The 21957-nt window shown below is 39.1% G+C and overlaps 3 protein-coding genes across 3 annotated transcripts in view; 1 reads left to right on the top strand and 2 right to left on the bottom strand.

The window, feature by feature from the left end:
* spock2 (SPARC (osteonectin), cwcv and kazal like domains proteoglycan 2) overlaps window positions 1-4986 on the bottom strand; it is a 31018-nt gene extending 26032 nt beyond the window's left edge. Inside the window, exon 1 of the mRNA XM_062430134.1 lies at window positions 4798-4986. Coding sequence (XP_062286118.1) covers window positions 4798-4986 — 189 coding nt within the window. The remainder of the gene's footprint in view (window positions 1-4797) is intronic.
* Window positions 4987-13406: 8420 nt separating this feature from the next.
* Window positions 13407-14542, top strand: LOC133992162 (DNA damage-inducible transcript 4 protein-like). Its single transcript, XM_062430864.1, has 2 exons — window positions 13407-13635; window positions 13873-14542. The coding sequence occupies exons 1-2, from the start codon at window positions 13464-13466 to the stop codon at window positions 14385-14387; spliced, it is 687 nt and encodes a 228-aa protein (XP_062286848.1). The 5' UTR covers window positions 13407-13463; the 3' UTR covers window positions 14388-14542.
* Window positions 14543-14906: 364 nt separating this feature from the next.
* On the bottom strand, window positions 14907-21768 carry dnajb12a (DnaJ heat shock protein family (Hsp40) member B12a). Its single transcript, XM_062430141.1, has 9 exons — window positions 21636-21768; window positions 21104-21281; window positions 19430-19575; window positions 19167-19337; window positions 17610-17689; window positions 17401-17510; window positions 17142-17314; window positions 16556-16700; window positions 14907-15517 (listed from the first exon to the last, which is right to left on the bottom strand). Exons 1-8 carry the CDS (start codon window positions 21766-21768, stop codon window positions 16579-16581), a joined length of 1113 nt encoding a protein of 370 aa, XP_062286125.1. The 3' UTR covers window positions 14907-15517; window positions 16556-16578.
* Window positions 21769-21957: the final 189 nt, after the last annotated feature.

Genomic DNA, 21957 nt, shown 5'->3' with positions numbered 1-21957 from the left:
GTTAGAAAATCCTTTCCCTGTCTCTCTGCGGCACCTTTCGCCCTTCAGCTCTGGCAATTGTACTGCAGTGGGAAGCAGCTGTAGCCGAGCAAGCGGGGCATGATGAAAGGCTGTTTCCTTTTTTCCCCTTCTTCCACTCTATTACAGCCCACCTAGGCCTCTGGTAGCCAGCCAAGACACCCCACGGCGCACCAGTAGTCCATCCAAACCCAGAATAACTGAGCCATTTCTCCCCAAAACTGTCGGAGGTGATCGAGATGCACTCCATCTGCATCACCAACAGAGCTGTAGACTTGTACAGCCTCTCAGAGAATCTGGATAAGGAACGCTCGCCAGAACGAAGCATGACTAGATAGAATAATGGATTCCTGATAAGCTGTTATCATCACTCATAACATTAATGCTTCAGTAGCAGTCTATTCTAACATCAGAGGGCTGTGGCTTTCTGCAGGGACTGTCTGCGCGATAAGAAAGCCAGACTAAGTGTAGGGCTAGTGATAATAATTTACAGTTCGCGTGCATAGTCTTTAATGGAGTATTTGGCTGCAGTGTTACAGATGCCATTATCCACAATTATGTTTCATATGCTATGGTGAAATAATAAAAAGAAGCACTGAGGGGTGTAACCGCAATCACAAAACATTAAAATTCTGTTGGACTGAAGCCAGTTTAAGAGCACAAGAGGTCAAAATCAGGCAGGAGAATATGAGTAGCAAAAGTAAACCTCCTGTAAAGTGTTGCCAAAATGGTGCAAAAGAACAGAACATCATGTCATAGTAAGGACTGCCAAAAACGGCCCCAAGTGCTTCCATCACTCTGCATATTTCATCTAGTGTTGACGAGGGATCTGATGTTTTTGTGTTGGCACAGAGAGTTTTCTGTTCATTAAAAATGAAGTGAATGAATAGCAGGTGCGGGCAGGGTTGGTACTGGGTGGTCCAGAGCTATGTGACTGCACAGGCGTGTGGTTTTAAGATAAGAATGTACCAGGCACAGACAGTGCAGGATGGGACGGGAGAAAGCCGAGAAAATGAAAAAATTAAATTGAATTTGAAAAGAAAATCACATCATAAACTCAATGCCCTTTGTGCCATGTTCATACTGGTGTGTGTGATGGATGGCAGCAATAAACTTCCTCATGCTGGCTAAACTTGCAATACATGTTCTAAGCATCATCCATTTTGAGGCACATACCCAAGTTGATCTTTTATCCACAAGAATAAAACATCAGACCAATTTCACGGCTTGGCAAATTCATGGACAGCATAATTTTTACAAGACAAGTTGAGCAAAAAAGAATTGACTTTACTGTTGATTTGGCTTTAGTAGACACACCAAATTGGATCTGCTATGCATAAAATGCAGTAGTCTGCAGTCATTTAATTTCATACTGAAATTAAAACATACAGGCCTCAAATGGTGAAATGATCCAAGTTGACTTCTAATTGTCCCTGAAATTGAGTTTCAGAATTTCTGAATATATTTCTTGTAATATATTTGGACAATCTGGAAGAGTACATAACAGACAATCACATTTCTCTCTCTGCATGTGCTTAAAATTGTCCATAAAGTGAAAATAAGTAATCAACAAGAAAGTAATCAACAAGAAATATTTTTCATTTATTTTCATATCTGCAATGTCTTTGTAGCTCCTGTATTTCTCCATCTTTTAACCATCCATTAGAGCTGATTCTCTTTTGAGCTCCATATTTAAAGTTAATTATTAATAAGATGTATTGGTTGTGATGATTAATTAACATTTATGTCAAAAATGTTTAAAATCTAGTAAAATATAGACATAAATAAATCCATATTGAGTCCATTTTTGCTAAAAGTGACTATTTTATCATAATCTATCATAACAATGGGGCAAAACTGTCAAAGCCTTGGCGTTATAATAACAACTCTGCATTCAGTTACCATTACTGCCTTCCCTGTTTTCTTTTTTTTTGTACTCTGGATTTGGTGCATTAGTGGAATGAAATGTTGAGTGCACCTGTCAGATTAAAGGATTGAAGGTATCCCATGCTATTATTTGTTGACTGTAACTGTTCAATCTAATCCCCTTGTCTTCCTGTGAAATAGATTGAATTGAAGTGGTGGAAGCTATTTTTTTTAGAATCAAAAGAGCCTCTTATTCCAATTCTGCTTTTGCAAGAGAAAAAATATGAAATATTTACAGTGTCATTCTAGAGCCTATGTATTGTGTGTGTGTGTTTTATGCGTGTGTGTGTGTGTGTGTGTGTGTGTGTGTGTGCGCGCATTTGTGTACATGCAAAAGAGAGAATGAAAGAGCTCCTCTTTTATGTTGTGCAGCTTTGATTATTGCTTTCCAGTGTTGGATTAATATTCAACTTTCTGCTCTCGGAGGACTGTGCGAGTCAACATCAATTTGTGTAATCTGAATACCTATAACTGTGTCGTTTGCAGTGCTTTACACATCAACCAAATAATTCCAAGACATTCGACCATTGCACTCATTTTACAGTTCAAATTATTTTTCCAGCTCAAAGACTAACATGATGCAACATTGATTAAAGGTTGATTATATAGAATATTATAGAAGATTAAGAAGCTCTTATTAAGAATCTTAAAAAATAAGATTCTTAGTTGCACAAAGGGTGTTGAGTTTGAATGATAGGGAAAAATGCTAATAAAGGATGTTTCCACTTATTCCTGCAGCCTGAAGCAGAACTAGTGAGGAGATAGAGTCATCAAACTCCCAGAGAAACATGCTCCATTTCAACACCATAACATAGAGACTGCTGTTGCTACGGCAGCAAGCTGAAATCAAAGTGGTTTCTATTGGCGATTCCCTCAGGAGGTTCAGTGGTTCGCTTCTCTGATGTTTCTCCTGTCATCATCATCATCACCAGAGACACGACCACTCCTGCCCTTTAACACACTCGCAAATACATGCTCGTGTGAAAGCTTACACACACACACACACACACACACACACACACACACACACACACACACACACACACACACACACACACACACACACACACACACACACAAAGAAAATCACCCCTGGGAATAATGATCATGAAAGAGATACAGTGAGGAACTGTAGGGGGCTGTATGTGTTTCTCAGCAGCTTTGATGTTAAATTGAGGGAAAACAGGGAAAGCGGAGCAAGTGACATCTTTAAACTTAATGGCAAACCCTTAAGCAATGTTGAGAAGATGATCCCACTGTACTTCAACCATTATCTCAGGATGTTCCACATACTCCAGGTGTGTGTTTTTATTTTCTCTTGGAGGGCAATGGGGAGGGGGGTTAGCACAGTCAATTGTCATGTGCTGCTTTCAGAGTGAAGTTACTGCTCTAACGATCATTTTGGATCAAAGCTTAAATATAGAGCAGCATCCAGTGAGTTATAATCCTGCAATAATTCTGACTTAATCTTTCCATGCCCACAATTTCATTACTTCCCTAAGTACGACTACAGAGGACGTACTCTTTAAGCAATCACAGTCAAACTAATCCCACCCCCCCTCCCTGCCCTGGAGGGTGGCTGCCAATTTTCACACACATTCACCTTTCCTTCAGGGACATCCATGACCCACGATTTAAGGAGGCGTGTGAATGCTGATCAACAATGACACCATAGCTTCTCTGGGAAGGTTATTATTTAGAGACCGTCTCTTGTGTTGAGAAGGTCTGGAATTTCTTCTCCTATAGATGAAGCTGAAGCCAATGCTCACATTTCAAATCCAATAACGATATCTATCACATGCAGCAGTAACCACACTGGATCAATTAAAACCCAATTAACAGGATTCATATGGAACATAATCCTGCTGCATTATTGTCCAAATCCTATTGGGATCATTAGTAATCATTTCACAGTGCTGGAGGCAAAACCACATCCATACATTCACAGACACAGCAATACATCACCATGCATACCCTGCAGGCTTCAATCAATCCCTGCAACCCAGTTCGGTCTGTTCAGTAGGTGAATATGCACATCAATCAATCTTTGCCCCTCTGCTCTAATTGCTTAATTCTCTTGTTTGTGAAATCTCCCGGGACAAGTCTAGAAACACATCCTGAGGTAACCCATATTAGAGGCAGTATGATGGAATAGGTCTATACTGCTCCTGCTGTGCAATTGAGACTAAAACATTAATTGCTTAATTAACAAAGGGCCTATACACTAAAAATATGAACAGCAATAGCCTATATACAGTTTTTATTTGCAGCTGTGGAAAAGCTTGCCTCCTTTCATTTGACCTCTCCCATTAAATATCACAGTGGAAACCATGGATTTGAGGAAGAAGTTAGGAAAGTAAAATGTTTAGTTGGTGTTTGGCATGTGCCATTCTCCCAAACTATACATTTCACATAAAATACCATTTAGTTTGAGCAATTCTTAAAAAACAAACAAACAAACAAACAAAATCAGGTTAAAACGTAATGGAGATGGCATTCATGAAAATAAGGCATGTTGTGAACATTGTAAACACAATCCTTTCTTATTATATATTCTTATTACATTAAACCAACTGTATGTCATACATGTATATTTTAACCACACAGAAACAGACCTGCACAGTGATCATTTTTGGATATTTTCTCAATTTGAAAACATTCAGTCTAAAGAGTGTGCGGGTTTTTTTCCGGTGAGTTGTGTATGAACAACAGCGTCAACTTTGTGTGTCTTCCAAGGCTAATAAAGTGTGTCTTAACTATTATTACTGTTTCTAAATGGCAGTGAATGTTTCCCCAATCAGTGTATCTTGTACTGCATTACCGGGCATCTTTCAGTCAACACGGCGGACTTACGTCTCTGAAGCGATTCCAGTGCTTGATCTTGCGGCTGTACTGTGAAATGGTGGACAGCCACTGCTCGTCTTCCATGAAATTCCCCGTTTTCTCCGCCTCTTTGACGGTCTTCATGTCGGTCTGGAAGGTAGAGCCCACAAGCATCGCCAGCGGGGCGAGAAGGCACACAATATCCGTAATTTCCACCATGGTAGCGGATAAAAAAAAACACCTGACACGCACCGGCTGTCCTCTTCTAGAGAAGGAGGAGAAGGAGGAGGATGCTGAGGCTGGAATGAAAACTATCAAGTGATTAGCCTATAGGATGCTCCTTCTGCTGCTGGGAGAGAGAGAGAGAGAAAGAGAGAGAGAGAGAGAGAGAGAGAGAGAGAGAGAGAGAGAGAGACTATTTGAAGATATGGTCAATCCTGGTGCACACTGTTGTATGTTTCTATAAATCCTCCCAAGATGTAGCCTATTCACATTTTTTATGTTGTAGTCGATGTTTACAAACTGCACTGTCACGTGACTCCCTGCAGTGTCCCCCATCCAGGGTTCATGTGGGACAGTTGCTATGATGAAATGGGACAATTATTCTGTTAAAAACAAAGAAAATGTTGTTTTTATTGTAAATATCACCAAATAATTTACTATAGTAAGGTGCACAACAAAACCATAAAAGATCCCAAGATATGTTATTTCCTTGGATTTGTGCGAGTTGCAATGACAGAAAATGAATCGCCAACTATTTTGATAAGGGATTGGTCGTTTTGAGTCTTTTTTGGGGGATCCAAATTCTTTGATTCCAGCCTCCCAAATATTTTTTTTTTCTGGTAGATTTAGTCTTTTAGTGAACTGAATATAAAAAAAGACATTTGAGGCCATCCTTGGGCGTTAGGAAACCGTGTTCAATTTTAATGGACCAAATGACAGATTAATCCATAATGCACCATTTGCACAAGCACAACATATGTAACTGTATGCAAAATATAGAAGTAAATATATAAATGGTCAATTTAACTGTGTATATTACAATGATTTCATATTACACAGAGTGCAACAAATGTGAAAACTGTTTTCTTGATGTATTGTGAAGTTATTTACAGCATCAACAAATAAGCAGAAAATCTTGCCTTTGCTCCTCCACTCTATCTGGAGTCTAATCTATCTAATCATCATAGACTTACCCAACATAGATATATTTTTTGACCAATACAATATATATTTTGGGTTTATGCTTTTATCACAATGTAACAAACTTACATTACTGATTTATTCATCTTTATGCACTTTTGCTGCTGTTTGCATTATTTTGTTAGATGGAAAAATGGATTTTACAATATTTTGTATTTTGACAACAACGGCCAATCTGACTTCAATAGTTTTAGATTTAGCCTCTCACAGCAGACATTTTGTCATAGTAGGAAAACTAATAACTAAAATTTTGACCCATTTCAGTTTCCCAGCGAGCCAGTACACCAAACACCAGGAATGTGGAACTGGAACACCTACATGCAATGCTGCCCATAATTAATGTGATTATTTATATCCTGATATTGCATGTGCCTGCTGTGTATGAAGTCCTTCTACCACCGAGTTGAATCTAGAACCTCTCTGACACAGTCTGAACATTTAATGACTCACAAATGATTTACTATTAGCTGCAGGGCTATTACGAGCTTGTGGTCTGGAATTAAGTAAATTGATCATTGATTAAACTACACAGGTATTACATGTGTTGTTTTTACAATGAGACATACATGTGAAAAAAAGGATAGTAATATTTTATAAAGCTGGAAAAATGTGAAAAGTGAAGTCTATGCTGCAGCTCAGAAACCTGGATTGATTAATAGACAACACAATAAGCACGTTTGTGTCGATTAGTATACTGTTGATCTCTGCCCCTCTGTGTTCAGATGTCCTACAGATAATGTCTGTGTTTTCTGATGTATGACTGGGAAGCAGAGCATTTGCATTGTGCCATACTATCTGATTCTATCTCTCCCCTGCTGCAGTCTCAGCCAGTCCCCTGAGAGACACACTGAATGACAGCTTGTAATTGAAATGCTGGATTAACTGATGCCTTCTTTATTTCATCCTGAAAAGAGAGTCTCCTTATCTCCTTAATCTCCTTATAAAAGCTGGGAAACTGGGAAAAAGAATATGCTCCTCTGTCAGTCATGTAAACGTGGTTTCCCCAGGTCTCTGTGAAGCAAAGGGTGGGAATCTAATTGTGATGGCTGGATGATGGCTGCAGGGGAAGACATGTAAATATCAGATGATGCCTACTAAGAAAACATGTAGGCCACTGTAATCAAAAACAACTGCATGATATGACTAGATACAAGTCGCCAGGGGCCACAAGTCGACTGTGGACTGCATACATACTCAAAGATGTTGGCCATTTCATTAAAGTCTCCCATCACTCAAAAATGTGTTTTTCTTCTGGTTACTTCAGTTGGATGTTTAAGCTACACTATGCAGAATGATGATTGTGCAGAATTTGACAATAGAAAGCTGTTTTCATTTTTGTCTGCTGAAAGAGGAAAGTTTCTCTGTGCCCACTGAAAAGCTGAGTTTAAGGGGTGAGTCCAGTTAGCAGGATTTGCGACATCACAACTAATTTGGAGCCAATTGTGGTTCAACTGACACAAGTGTGACGTGGAAACTTAAAGCCTCCAGCGCACATACACTGAGAATGGACTAACAAACAGTTAGACTTGTGAGATTAACAAGATTTGCATATTAATAGATTGTTGAATATTAAATGAGAGAAGAAATAAATGTCATTTTAAGGATTTTACAAAATAATTTAATTATTTGCGGAAAAAAACATATTAGGCATAAATCATTATTCAAATCATATTCTTATATATCTTGAAACATGTTTGGATGAAATCTATTAAGTTTATGCAAACCTCATAAATGTTACAGGCCATTATGTTACACTGTTATATTTCTACAGTTATCCAGAACGGACAAACCAAACACTGGCTCTAAAGACTGCCTTTCACTTTTTTTTCCTTTCCTTTTTTTAAAAACAAATTTTGCAGCACGTAGGATCTACACCAAGGATGGGCCGGAGAAGTTGGAGGGATATTCACCTGGTTGCAATCTGCAGCCTCACCACTAGATGCTACTAAATTTTACACACTGGTCCTTTAATGTTTTGTTTAGAAAATCTCTTTTCTGTATTTGTTTTTCTTATTATATGCCTATAAGTGTCTATTATGCACAAACCCTCAGGTGAAATCTTACATTAGATAATTGATTTTTAGACACTTTTAGTCAAGTGTCTACCATCCTCATCTCAAAGCTTTTCACAAAACTCAAAAAATCTAATTCAATCAATCAAGTTTAAAGAACACAATCTATAATTTGCATTTAGTATCTGTCAGGCCTTTAAAATATGGTCAACATGGCTGATATTCAGTCTAATTTAAGATTCAGAGAGCAGTCACAACAACCCACCCGGTCTTGTTTAATTCAAAACCAAACACAAAAAGCATAACATTGGCAGCACTGCTAAATAATTCATATGGTTCTAAAATGAGAGATAGCTTCACTCAGGTCCAAGTCACGGTAAGAGTACTTATAAATAATGATAAGGATCTTTTTTGCCATCTGATGTCATGTGGTTAGAGTTCATCATGTAGCCTATGCATCAACTTTCTTACTCTGGCACCTATCACTTAGCAATGCTGCCTCTCTGCCTAATGACATTTAATCAATATCAATAATAAGGCTCATTCGCAGGCAGGGCTAAACAAAAAGGAAACTACAAATAATCCTGTTCCTTTGGGTATTTTATGTCAAGTCTGTAGTCTGAAAGGGAGAAATGGTAATACCTCTTTCTAGGGGAATACATGTCCATTCAGTAAATACATGCATAGCACAGTATATGAGTCTCCTGAAATATGAATAAAAGAAGAGGAAACAGTATATAAATACATCAAAACACTACAGTCCACTATAAGGGTGTGAATCTCTTAAATTGTTGCCATGGACTTCACTCTCCCAGGCTATTTAATATTAGGTGAAATAGATATTAATTAGATTGGTTTTCTTCATGATAGTGTAGCTCAGTTTGTGGAACATTATTTTAAAATATGAAAGTGTATCAAAAGGCTGTTTAAATTTGTTAAAAGACCAGTGTGTAGGATTTAGTGGCATCTAGTGTGTCGTTGCGGATTGCTACCAACTGATTACCGCTATCTTCCCCCTCCAATCATGTTGGAGAACCTACAGTGGCTGTAAAACTCGTGAAAAACATTAAGCGCCCTCTCTAGAGCTATAGTTTGCTTTGTCTGTTCTGGGCTACTGTAAAAAATAAGGCAGTGCAAGATGGTGGCCTCCATGAAGTCCCCAATGGAGATATAAAGGGCTCGATTATACACTAATGAAAACATACTTAAGAACAAACACACTAAATCTGACACACTGGTCCTTTAAACTTTAGGTCATAAATAATGTTTCACTCACTTTGCCCAATATGCCAGGTTGGCCAAAAACGAAGAGTCCAACTTGGCATCAAGCTAATATTCCATGTGCATTTGAAAGTGGTGAGTAAAGAGTTAATGCTTTGATTAAAAAAGTGTGTCTCAGCAAAACATGCTAAACATCACAGTTTCTCGTGCCCCCCCCCCCACCTCCCGAGACTGCAGGTCTGTTTCTGCTTCCTCCTGCAATAAATCAAAACCTAAATGGAACACTGTCTAGGCTCCGACTTCAGGTGACGCAGGCACAAAAAGCCAAAATGGGTAAAAATGTTATTTTAGATAGACACAGGACTCAGATGACAGAGTATGAGAGGCTGTGTGATATTTACCACTGAGGTACATTGAAACTTTATTTCCACCTCTGCTGTAATCATCATGTCAAACGCTGCCAACACAACACAACCCTTTTCATGTCATGAACAGTGACAAAAACATGAGGCATCCAAGTTTGTCCCAACGCAGCTTCTTCAACAAAACATCTCAGCAAGATCAGTTTGCTCACAACAGCATGTTGTTGCTATAGCTACTTCCTGGCAAAAACAACCCTGGGACCCTTTTACCCCTGACTGAATTAATTAACGACATGAGCATATTCAAAAGGAGTCTAGAGAAGAAGGTTGCATCTGAGCTAATTCAGGTGTATATATATGGCATTCTCCACTTTCGTGTCTCATAATTGCTCTGGTTATTTTACCCCAATTACTGAGACAAATATCTTCGGAATGAAAAATTAAGTCAGCAAAGGTTCACTCGGCTGCACCTCAGATTAAAGCAAATTGCTCCAGAAAGAAAAAAAATCCATTCTTAACAATCCATTTGGTAGTAGATTTATTATACATGAATTACATAGCCTGAGGCAGGCCAGCCTAACAGCTCTCTTAGGCCTTTTTGAATTGTAAAACACAGAGCCTGTCACGCTTTATTTCCTCTTTTCCATTTTATGTTTTTTCCATGACATGGCACAAATAATGCTTTACCCCAAAACATTGTAGCGTAGAAGCTCAAATCTGCAGTTAAAGTGAGCGATCTCCCATCCATAAACAGCATACAGAGACACATTAAAGATGCATTAAAGATGTAGAAAAACCCATTTTGATCTTTAAAGTGCATTTTTGCACAACGTGTACAAGGACCAATGCATTGCATAGTGTGTGTTCATGGGTACATTGGCTCAAAACAATAGGTGCACTCAAGCATTTTACATGAAAACATCACACTCACATGCCACACTGGTTGTAGGCCCTCCATTGTGTGTCATTTTAAGGTTGTGCAGTGGGGCCATCATCTGGATATTCTCTGTATTACTCTTTACCCAAAATGATTTGCCACAACAATTTTCCCATACAGATTATTGGTACCCTTGCATTTTATTAAAATAATGCACCATTCACCGTGAACTGTGTTGAAATTAAAAGATACTTTATTATCAATGCATGTCTATGTTTATTTTGAAGTGGAACAAAACAGAAAAGGCTTATTCATGCTTACTCTACAAGACACTCTAAAATAGCAAGGACAAATGTATTGATACCCTTTAGAAATTGTAAGAAAACTTGATTTGCTGTGATTCTTTAAGCAGACTATTGTGTTTTAATTAATCACATGGTCACAAGAGGAAAATTGGCCTGAGATTTAAAAACAGGATTGCCTGAATGGTTGAAAAAGAACGAAAAAAAACTGCAAACAATTTCCAAGCTGATCTTCAAGTTCAAGGTACAATAGTTTCAAATCGCTGTCTGACCGAAATTGGCTCCATGGTAGAAGACCCAGGAAGACCCTACTTCTAAGAGGGAGACACAAAAAAGACAGAATGGAATAAAATTAGAACTTATTGGTAAATCACACCACCTCTATATTCACAGCAGCAAAAATGAAGCCTTCAAAGAAAAGAACACCAAGCTGACTGTGAAACATGGAGGAGGCTCAGTGATGTTTTTGGGTTGCTTTGCTGCCTCCGGCATTGAGGGTTGGGGTTAGCCAGAGGACTATTCAGGCATTTTTGAACTAAACATACAGTCCAGTATCAGATAGCTGTATCTTAGCCACAGGTCATGGGTCTTCCAGCAGGATAATGACCCCAAATATACATAAAAAAGCACTCAAGAGCGGATGAGAAGAAAACATTGGACTTTTCTGAAGTGGCCTGCTATGAGCCCTGATCTCCCATCTGAACATCTGTGAAAAGAAATGAACCTTGCAGTTGGGAGATGACACCAATCAAACCTGAGAGAACTAGAGTAGTTTGCTCAAGAGGAGTGTGCCAAACTACCAGTGAAGAAGTGTAGAAACCTTTTTTCAGAGTGCTTGGCCTATTGCCTCCAAAGACTGTGCTACAAGATATTAAGTTTAGGGGACCAATATTTTTGGCCATGCCATTTTCATTTAAATAAAGACCTGGATACCATATACCTCATTCAGTTTCAACTTAATACAAACATTTAGTTTAGGTTTTTTTAAAGGTAGAATGGCACCAATATCTTCAGGCACATCTGTATGCATCTTTTATATCCTAATATCCCTAATCTATCTATTAATTTTATGTCAATAGCATTTTTCCCCCTTCTTTCTTTTGTACTTCTGATATTCTGGGTTATTTTAAGGATTGCATAGGCAAAAATAAGCCTTGGGCTTTAGCCTATTCCTTTTTTGTCAATGACTGTGTGGAATTGACTGGTGTAAACATGTATGGCAATGTTTTGTCAGTTGCATACCCATACAAAGTTTTGTTCCTTATAATATATGACCAAAATAAACCATTCATTCATTCATGCTATACGTTCCTGCCCAGCCTCACATAATTGATATATTTATATATTTGGAAATATACGAGATCTGTGGGATCTGTGTGAAATGTGAGTTTTAAGAGATAAGGATAAACATTTAAGTAGCTTCAGTTTTCTTCAAGGGTCTAGAGTAGTCTAGAATTTTTTTTTACTCCCTGACAAGCCTTGTTTAAAAAAAAAAATTCAACACAAAGACAGAAATCATCTTTAACAGACAACAATGGTATCAACATGGCATGACTTGCATCCTAAATGTCCCTGCAGATGTGGAAAGTAGTTTCGCAAAAAACCGACAAGCACACTGTAAACACATGAGAGCCTAAAGCAAAAGTTGATGATGCCTCCTTAATTAACTCTTGAGCAAGTCTTTTTGGGAGGTGGGGGATGGTGTGGGTGTGTACGTGTCTGAAGTCGAGTCAGTAAAATGTGAGAGTTGTTCTCAAAGAAAAAAAAAGATTGTCTATAGCCTATTTGAACGCATCTACAACCAAATACACGTATAAGCCTGAACAAACGTTTTAACAATTAACCTCTTTTGTCTCTCTGGCAAGAAAACATTAATTTGGTTGTAGAAAGAAGTTAATAAACTAACACAACGTCGTCAGATAAGTCAAAAACATATAACTAATTGAAGAGTCACCAATTAGCCTAATCATTATGATCATGTGTTTCATAAAATGGAGGAGGGGGCCGGAGCTCTAATAAGTCTGATAACTTATATTTTATTATCACAAAATGCCATTATTGTGTATCCAAAACTAAATTCATTATACCTGGATGGAGCTCCGTTCATTTATAGTTTTCATCAAGACTGAATACAAAACACTTGTTAACATTTATAAACTGAGTCCTGGTTTGGATGCATCTCAAGACAAACACGCAGCCTACGTGCGATACGTGTCAGTAAGAGCTGCCTTTCTTTCACAGTAATAAATCTTCCCACCGCTGTGTCCTCTTGCATGTCGATTTTTGTCTAACTTTCTATAAAACCAAGGGAGGGGGTGTCTTCTTATTTTTTTATGCCGTCCAAGCAGCGGAAGTTGATAGCTAGATTGAACTGGTTTAATTTGGCATGGGGCAGTCAGTTTTGTTATTCTTAACACTAACATAAACTATGTTGGTCGGGGGTCGGTCAGGGGTCTGGCCTTTGCCTCATCATCAAAGGGGACCAAAAATGTTACCAGGCAGGGTAGAGCCCTGAGGACGTGAGCTACAGCCTCATTGGTTAAGAAATACAATGGGCGGAGTCTCCTGGCTTGGGTATTTAAAGCTTTGTTCCATTGTTGCAGAGTGTGTTTTCCAGCTGGTCTAGTTCAGGAGGGGGGGACCTACTGATTGAGGATACCTTTGCACTTTATTTTATTTTATTTTTTTACAGTCAGATCTTTTTTATTTTGTTTTTAAAATGTCTTTTTCTTGCAATCTTTCCCTGGACGGCAGCTTTCCTCCATCCCCAGCGGAGGACAACAGGGGTTCACAACGGCTGTCCTGGGGCAGTCTGCTGCAAAGGCTGACTGAGCTGAAGGGGATCAGTCAGAGAGTCACAACAGATCATCAGTGCAGCAGGAGTGAAACTGGTGAGTGCTGCAGGCTTTTGTCACAGGAGGCTCTTTTGTTTGGGTTGAATCACACAGTACTTTTTTTGCACCTCTAAAAAGAGCGAGCATAGACTGACCAAACACAAAGGGGTAAAATGGGGGCAGATGCATTAACAGATGACTCTTCTGTTTTTAATCAGCAGAAAACAGAATAAAATGTTTAAAGTGAATCCTGTACTGCTACACAAGAATTTAACTTGTCTTTCTTTTTTGTAGGCTCTGTAGCAGACGTTTCCCTGACAGAGTCAGACAGCAGTTTCTTTTGTTACCCCCTGGAGGAGACTCTGGCTACCAAGGTTGTGACCACCATCACACAAAGTCTCAATGATGCATCACACATCCTGGGCTGCTCAAAACTCATCTTACCTGACTGTCTTCTACACAATATCAGCCAGGAACTGCTCCACTTGGCTGTCAGTGAGCCCTGCGGCCTCAGGGGAGCACTCATAGACCTGTGTGTGGACAGGGGGGGGCAGGACTCCCTATGTACTATGGATCAAATAGCAGTGGATTCAAGCCTGGTTCCCACCTTCCATGTGACCCTGGTTCTGAGGTTTGAGTCTGGTGGGCTTTGGCCAAAGGTTCAGAAACTCTTTAAGGGTGGCAATTCCCCGCAGACATCTCCATTGTCTCCCATGCACAGACACACTCAGAAGCTGAGCACCAGCTTCAGGGCTATCAAGAAGAAACTGTATTGTTCAGGAGAGCTGTTGATTGAAGAGTGCTGCTGACCAAGCACTCCTGCTGCTGATAAGCTGGACTCAATTCAAGAAAAGAGATTTTAAGATCCAGTACTGGCTCTGTAATAAAATATAATCCTACACATGTGAAACAGCACTAACATGGTCCTGATATAACACGTACCTGTCTCTGTTACTGTTTATAAGGTTTCTCTGGACTCCAACTTATGTCTCATGGCAGCTACCTACCTGGTTACAGGTGACTGATGAGTGAAGATTCATGTCTGAACATGGGTCAGTGTCTTACCTATGAGTGTACAGTCACACCCTGAAGGGAATGGCTTACGTATTTGATAGTCAAATATCATCACTTGAAACGTGTGTGCTTTGTTTTTTTAACAAAAGACTTGAATAAATAAATTATTTTCTATTAATTTGTTGTGATAGTTCTTCTCTCATTCATAAGCAACTTGTCATAAAAAGAGATAAATGTGTAAATATGTATGTGTGTGTGCCTGAATGTGTTTTTAAAGATAATATATGCACCAGTCATTCATCAGACAAATTTAATTCAAAGAAACTTTTATACAATTTTAGCATGTTAATTTAATAAATATGGTTTACTTTTACTTGTGCAATGATTTTCAATACTTATGATCCAACAGGCTACAAGCAAATCCACATAATAACATTACAGTAAATGATGTTAACTCCAATAAACCCTGCACTGTTAAAAGTAAAATGGATATTTACAATGGTAAGAACTATAAAAATTACACACTTTCCTTGTGAGTGGCTCAGACACCTGTCTATGAGAAGGCCATGAGGTTTCTCAAAATTTTATAAGGAAAACACAAAGATTGGGACAGAGAAAGCTAATCTTAGCAGCTTCATTAACCGTTCAAATAGACAACTATGCTCTTACTTTCCACCGTGATGCCCAGCGGACTCTTACCCTTCCAGAAGACACTAAGGTCAGAAAAATGTCGGCAGTCAACTCAAAACTTCTCACAGTTCTACAGGAAGTCAATCTACACCGAGTTGCAGAGAGGTTCCCTGATGAGGTCTGCTGCCCACTGTGCGTAAGGCAATTTTGATTCTCTTGGTTTGCTGCAGAAAGATGCTCCAATTTGTGTGGGCTCCGACCGATTTCTTCTCATTAGATTCAAGTACAGACGAACCTAAAAAAACCCAAAAGAATCAATAAGAGTCACGCAGCAGTACAGAGGATTAACCTCAAAAACACAAACTTCTGCACGTCTGCAAATCATTCATTATCACGGTCACTAGAGCAATATTCAGTATCAGTTGAATAGCTGTGAAAACAAACAGATCAGCTGATGTTTTAGCCAATTAACTACTACAACGAAAATGCTTAAAAACGGTTCAACAGATTTCTAATTATATATTTTGAGAGCTGCAACAATTAGTTGATTGCTTCAGTACATGCCAACTTTTAAATTAACCGGCAACTATTTTGATAACTGATTAATCGTTTTGAGTAATTACAGCTTTTCAAATGTGAATATTTTCTGGTTTCTTTTGTCCTCTCTCAGAGTAAACTGAATAACTTGCATCTTGGGTTTTGATTGAAATTTTCACCATTTCAACATTTTATGGATCTAACAACTAAACGATTAATCAAGAAAATAATCAACAGATTAATTGACAATAAAAATAACTATTTGTTGCAACTCTGTATATGTTGTTTAGTTGATTTCCTAACTTCCAGGCAGAATAAAGGTTTTGGTTCATTTCAGGGACTTGACCCTTGCTCAAGATAAGTAATCTTGAGCAGTGACCCATCAGTTGCCTTTATTTCATTGGTCAAAGTCCTGTCATCCCATGGTAATGCAGTTGTGAGCAGGGCTTGATTTGAAAGCTCTTCTTGGTGGTGCACTCAAGTAGCTGAAGTGCTTGTGGGAAATTCTGACATCTGAGACGATACAGCTGACTTTCAAATTATCAGGTGTGAGTCACTGCTTGTCAAAGTATTACCATGCAATGTTGACGGACAAATGAAGCTGACTAAATGCTGACTATAATGGATTAGCATTTGAATTGCAAAAGCAGCCTAGAAGGTTTTGAATCAATGAACAAACATATTGTATAATGCTTTTAATAATAGTCAGCAGTAATGTAGAGTGTGTGATTTTTGCAGTTCATATGGTGAATACAGTTGCAATTATGATGTCGCTGTGATGTTTGAAGCAACTTACCCATGTGTGTGCGCTAGTGATTCCTAGCCATCCAGTATAACTTGAATCTCAGATAGTCTGGAACAGCTGGGAGTCCCCATTCTTTGTGCCCTTTGGTACAACTCAGAATCCCCAAAGTACCGAGCGCGATAGAGTAAGCCTTCCTCTGAAAGCATCAAAGGGACAGAAAAACTGTAAATCGTATGTTGCGTCTCAATTTAAGTATGTCAAACTTAAAATTATATAATTTGAGTGTTAAATTAATTGTAAGTTGTTGCAATGAACTCAAAACTGCTGTTATTTCGTTTTAAGAACACAACAAACCAGGGGTCATACTGTACAATTACAGGACTGTAAACTACAGCTCCAATTAATTGTTTGTTAATCAATCAACAGAAAATTGATTTATTCTTTGAGTCAGTTTTAAAAGCAAGAAAATCCAGTACAGTTCACTGGTTTCAGCTTCTTACCCTTCACTGAATGTCTTTGGGTTTTGGACTGGTGGTCGGACAAAGTAAGTAATTTAAATATGTAAACTTGGGCTCTGTGAAATTTTGATTAGCAGATGAATTAATAAAAAATGACTGTAGCACTACTGTAGACCTACTCTGCTGCTTTTCTTTCCAACAGTTGTTTCTGAGGTTGGAGATGTAGTCTTCTTCTACACTTCGCTCAACATTCTTCAGATTATTTCCAGAATATTCTTCATTGAAACGGTCCCCAACATAGAAAGGCACCTTCAGGCTTGATGTATGCCTTTTGTGAATATGTCCACCTGACCTGAGGTAACAGAAAAAGACATAATAACTGTGAGTGGGATCTCTTCACATGACCTCAGAGAGCTTGGCAAGAGGTGACGCACTTACGGGCGGTAGCTAAGGCTGTATGGAGGCTGCGTAACCATTAGTTGGCTGAGTGCAGAAACAATGATGAGGATTAAGATTGGCATCAGCTGGACAAACAGAGCAAGGCCTCCCTGTCCAGACAGAAAACACTTGATTAGTTTTTCTACAGGACATACACACACATCAATAGTAATTTCAAGTGTAACAGAAGTATTAAGAGCAGGACATACATCTCTCTGTTGTTCTCGTCTTTCCTGCCTATTATGATGTGCAAAGTGCATTCTTCCATTTCTGTAAACATGTACATTACCTAAAAAAAAGAAAATTAAGATTAAACATGAGAGAAAGATATGCCACACCAAGTGCGAGGTTTAAGAGTATGCAGATTTTCACAACACTAGCTTATTTCACAGATAATCACATCTTCAACCTGAGAGAAGGAACAATTTTTACATACAAAGTTTAATTTGTAACATAGTGGACCCAGCAAGCCATCTGTAGATTTGTGCATATGTAAAACATAAAAGTAATTTGACTGATCCCGTTAATAAGAACCTTAGTTGTGGTTTCAGCCTGTTAACTTCAAATGACGTATACATTACACTGCTGTGCCTACAAGAGAGGAAATTAACTACATGGAGAAGCCAACAAAACAAAGAACAACCATTTTTTATGCCATCGTTCTCCTGATAACAGTCTTCTCATAGGCTTGTATTATAAATAGGCAAATATGTTGATGAAAACAAATTACAGCTGACACAATAAAGTTTGGAAGATAAAAACATGACAGAGATTCACAAGGCTGAACAGCAAGTAAGACAGCTCTATCTCACTGACCCAGTCAATATGCTGAATCAGCCAAACTGATGAGGGACTGAGCGGAGCCAACAGCGCGAGAGACGGTGCAAAACTAAACAGTGGCAGTTGATGACACCAGACCCAGCGGCTCCTGACAGTCAAATGTTGTCAGGATGCCAGTTTTTCAAATCAGTTCCTACTAGCAAATTACATGAAGATGAAAATATAAATACATGAAAATGTTTAGGCCCATCCTGCCATGTCCGTGTGGGGATAACCACACTCAGAACTCCTAGAGGTTGGTGTCAAAAAAGAGATAAACGAGTATTCAACCCACAATGAGCATTAAAGCTAGGGTATGTAGTGTTGTAAAGCTAGCAAGAGAGCTAGCAAGATTTGAAAATATCACCTCCTCCTGCCTCCTCTAAGTTCCACCCCGCTGCTCCCCCTCCCGTCAGTGAGTCCGTCCAAGCCACGCGCCACCAACTCTGTAGTTCTGCAGAAAAGTGTGCTGTTGTTTTCCGGCAACAGCGACAGGTGAAGACTGCACGCGCGAAGTAGGCAGGGAGAGAGGGGGGCGGATGCAAAACTAGACATGAAGGCACCTGATTGGTCTTTGCTTTTCGGTGCGAAGAGCATGGATTGGTCGGAGTTTTATCAGTCCTGTGGCTGTCACAGAGGTCTGATTTTTTCCGTTCCTTTTTCTAAAGTCATAATGTATTGATACCTATGATAATAGAAGGACCATTTCACCGAGTATAACAAAAAGTGCTTCTGAACAACATAACATACCCTACCTTTAAGGAAAGTATGATAATACTGTACTGAGAAACCATTTCACTCCTCATTAAGGTCAAGCATAAGAGGTGAATTGCCATGACAATTCATATCAATGACGCTCTCATATCAAGTGGTAACTGGGGCATTTGGTAGCATGTGAAAACTAATACCACCACACCAAAGTACAACAATATCTGGCCTCTACTTACTTGATGGGAAGCCTCCACCAAAGAACATGTTGAAGAGGTCCTCGGGTGAAATATCTGCTTCAAAATCACGGTGGTGTCTGTGTCTGGTCGGGTGTGATCTCTCCTCTCCATACTGGTCATACTGCCTTCGTTTCTCAGTGTTACTCAGCACAGCATAGGCATTACCAATAGCTGAAAACCACAGACAGGCAAATATTTGCACTCAGTGAGGTTTCACTAATGTGTCTTATGTAGCACAGCACAGGGGATTACTTTTAATTTACCTTTAAATGCCTCTGTGGCTCCAGGTGCATGGTTTTTATCTGGGTGAAATTTCAGAGCTAGCTTTCTGTAAGCTTTTTTAAGATCCTCTTCAGACGCAGTCTTTTCAACGGCTAGAATTTGGTAGTAATCTTTACAGCTTTTAATCCTGCAATAAACAAAAAACAAAAAAAACAAAAAAGGTTAGCAGACGGTGGAATAAACCACAAAAGCAGATATATAACAAATAACAGATCACCTATGTCACCTATGATATTCAAGGGACATCAAATACCTCATGAAACTAAAAGTAATGACACTTCTTATCGATGAATAAGTAAACTATGATCATTTTAAGATTATTACATTCACTTTGTGCACTTTTATACTGTTTTTAAATGCTGTTGGCTCCCCATAAACATTGGACAACTGCAGCCAAGCCACGTTTTATCTGGTGCATTTTGCCATTTCCAAATATTCTTACAATACTGGGGGCATGTTGATACTATGTTTAAAAGGACTAATATGCAATATCATTTACTGTACTAACTCGTAAAATAACCATGATATGTTATCAGAGTTTAAGGAAACATACTAAGTTTAAATACCTGCTTCTCTGACTATAATACCACAGCCAGTATGATCTCCTTTGAAATTTCCGTTCGGGTGCGAAATATCTCTTTTTGTTTTAGCCTGTGTTGTGATTCCATCCACTGCCTATTCAACGTAATCGTGGTGGTGGAACGTAATTTGAACCCATTACACACCACCACCATGTAATGCGGTGTTAAGAGGTTGTGGTCATTTCTTTGAGATCAGGTTGACGGCCAATTCAACACCTCAGGTTGTCAAATGCTGCAACCATGAAAAGAAACAAACTGGGTCAACTGAGACCTGACCAAAAAAAGCTGCGTGAACCTTGAGTGTTGGAAAAAGGCAGGGGGGAACTGCAGTCCAATTTGGACTGCAGTACCGATCTTAAACGCTTGCTGTCAGTTTTACATATTTCTCATTTAACCTACTTGTCTAATAAAATGTATAATTACTACATTCAATTTCGGCTTATTATCTGAAATATCTTGTAGGATTTTAGTTTTTGGAACACTGTGATACAAACAATCTTTCTCCTTAAGGGCAGAACTTTAAAAAAAGGGGGATGAAATTGTCTCAACTTAATCCAGCTGAGTGAAATGATCATCATATCTTGATAATAGGGCTGGGTATCGTTTAAAAAAATTACAATACCAGTACCAATCCTAGTACCCTTAAAGTGATACCAATACCAACTGAGCACTACATTCGATAACCATTACACATTTGGTGCACTTTCTTTTATCTGGCATAACAGGCATGTATTATAGCCACACTTTAGAGCATTTAGGTAGCATCTTATGTTGATTGGCTGTACCTAAGTCCATATAAATAGTAATATTTGAGCAAAAAGGATAGATTTCAGGTGTCGTTTGATGGGACATGTTTCAATACTACTTGGTATTGATTTATTCCAGTCCATACCTTAAAAGTATAGAGTACCGATACCCAGCCATACTTGATAGTACTGATATTTTGCAAAATCTCCATGATGTAGGTACTGACTAATGTAGTGACATGTAATTATGCCAGCTCTACTGCCTCGTTAGCCATTGTGGTCCAACGCTGGGTGGTAGAATTGTAATTAAGACAATCTGTTTACTGACTTTCTGACAGCATCCAGCTGGTCTGCGGTGTAAGGCTTGGCTGACTCTGTGGGCCTCTGTGCGGACGCATCAGGCTCCTCTCCGGGGCTGCGGTGCCTCATAGTGGGTCCGTCTCCGTTCATAGGACTACCATTCTCATCCGGGGGCTTTCCATTCTGTCCTAACGACTCCAATAAACCTGTAAAGAAAAAGAGCAGCCACAATAATAAAGGACACCACTTAGCTTAAATCAGTGTCTTCCTATTAAGTACATGTAAGAGCATAGTGAGCTAACGATTAGCAATGTAGCTGACAGCAAGGATGTTAATTCTCACTGCGAATAAGTAGGTACAAATGTAACCCAAGTAGCAACCATATATATATGAGAAACTGCGGGTGGTGGAGCTGGAAAAACTACAAATACCAGTGTCGTTAAGCAGCACCTGGTGTAACGATAAGACGGTTTATGCTAACGTTAGCTGACTCGCTCTCACAGCCATGGCCCAGCATTTCACATCAAATTTAAGCTTAAAAACGCGTTTATTCGACGTACTTTTGGCCTGATTTGTCGGAAACAAGCGCTGAGCCTTCTCTAGAAACTTCTTGGCTTTGTCCGGTTGGTTGTTACTGATCGCATTTCGGGCTATTTTAATGCACCGCTCGGCTTCGTCCTTGTTTGAGTCCATCGCGACACAGCGGAAATGTTTACTTGCCCCTTGGCGCGTAGAGATGACGTCAGGGGGAGCTATCTGGCCTCGTAAATAACACGTCATGACAGCAACCCCCAGCATGCTCCGCTGTACACCCGGCAGAAAGCGTGTTTTGGAAGTCATTGGTGACATCTGCAGCACATTCAACCATAATATCTACTTCTT

Source organism: Scomber scombrus, chromosome 12 (genome assembly GCF_963691925.1).
Source record: "Scomber scombrus chromosome 12, fScoSco1.1, whole genome shotgun sequence".
Classification (NCBI taxonomy): Eukaryota; Metazoa; Chordata; class Actinopteri; order Scombriformes; family Scombridae; genus Scomber; species Scomber scombrus.
This window is presented reverse-complemented; position numbering and strand designations above follow the sequence as displayed.

What these genes read in the sequence shown, in the direction of transcription:
- LOC133992162 (XM_062430864.1), top strand. Translation starts at nt 13,464, where the DNA reads ATGTCTTTTTCTTGCAATCTTTCCCTGGACGGCAGCTTTCCTCCATCC. An exon ending in GTGCAGCAGGAGTGAAACTG is followed by an intron (nt 13,636 to 13,872) that starts GTGAGTGCTGCA and finishes TCTTTTTTGTAG; the next exon opens with GCTCTGTAGCAGACGTTTCC.
- dnajb12a (XM_062430141.1), bottom strand. Translation starts at nt 21,768, where the DNA reads ATGGACTCAAACAAGGACGAAGCCGAGCGGTGCATTAAAATAGCCCGA. An exon ending in CAGCTGGATGCTGTCAGAAA is followed by an intron (nt 19,576 to 21,103) that starts GTCAGTAAACAG and finishes TGTTTATTGCAG; the next exon opens with GATTAAAAGCTGTAAAGATT. An exon ending in TGGTGGAGGCTTCCCATCAA is followed by an intron (nt 17,690 to 19,166) that starts GTAAGTAGAGGC and finishes TCTTTTTTTTAG; the next exon opens with GTAATGTACATGTTTACAGA.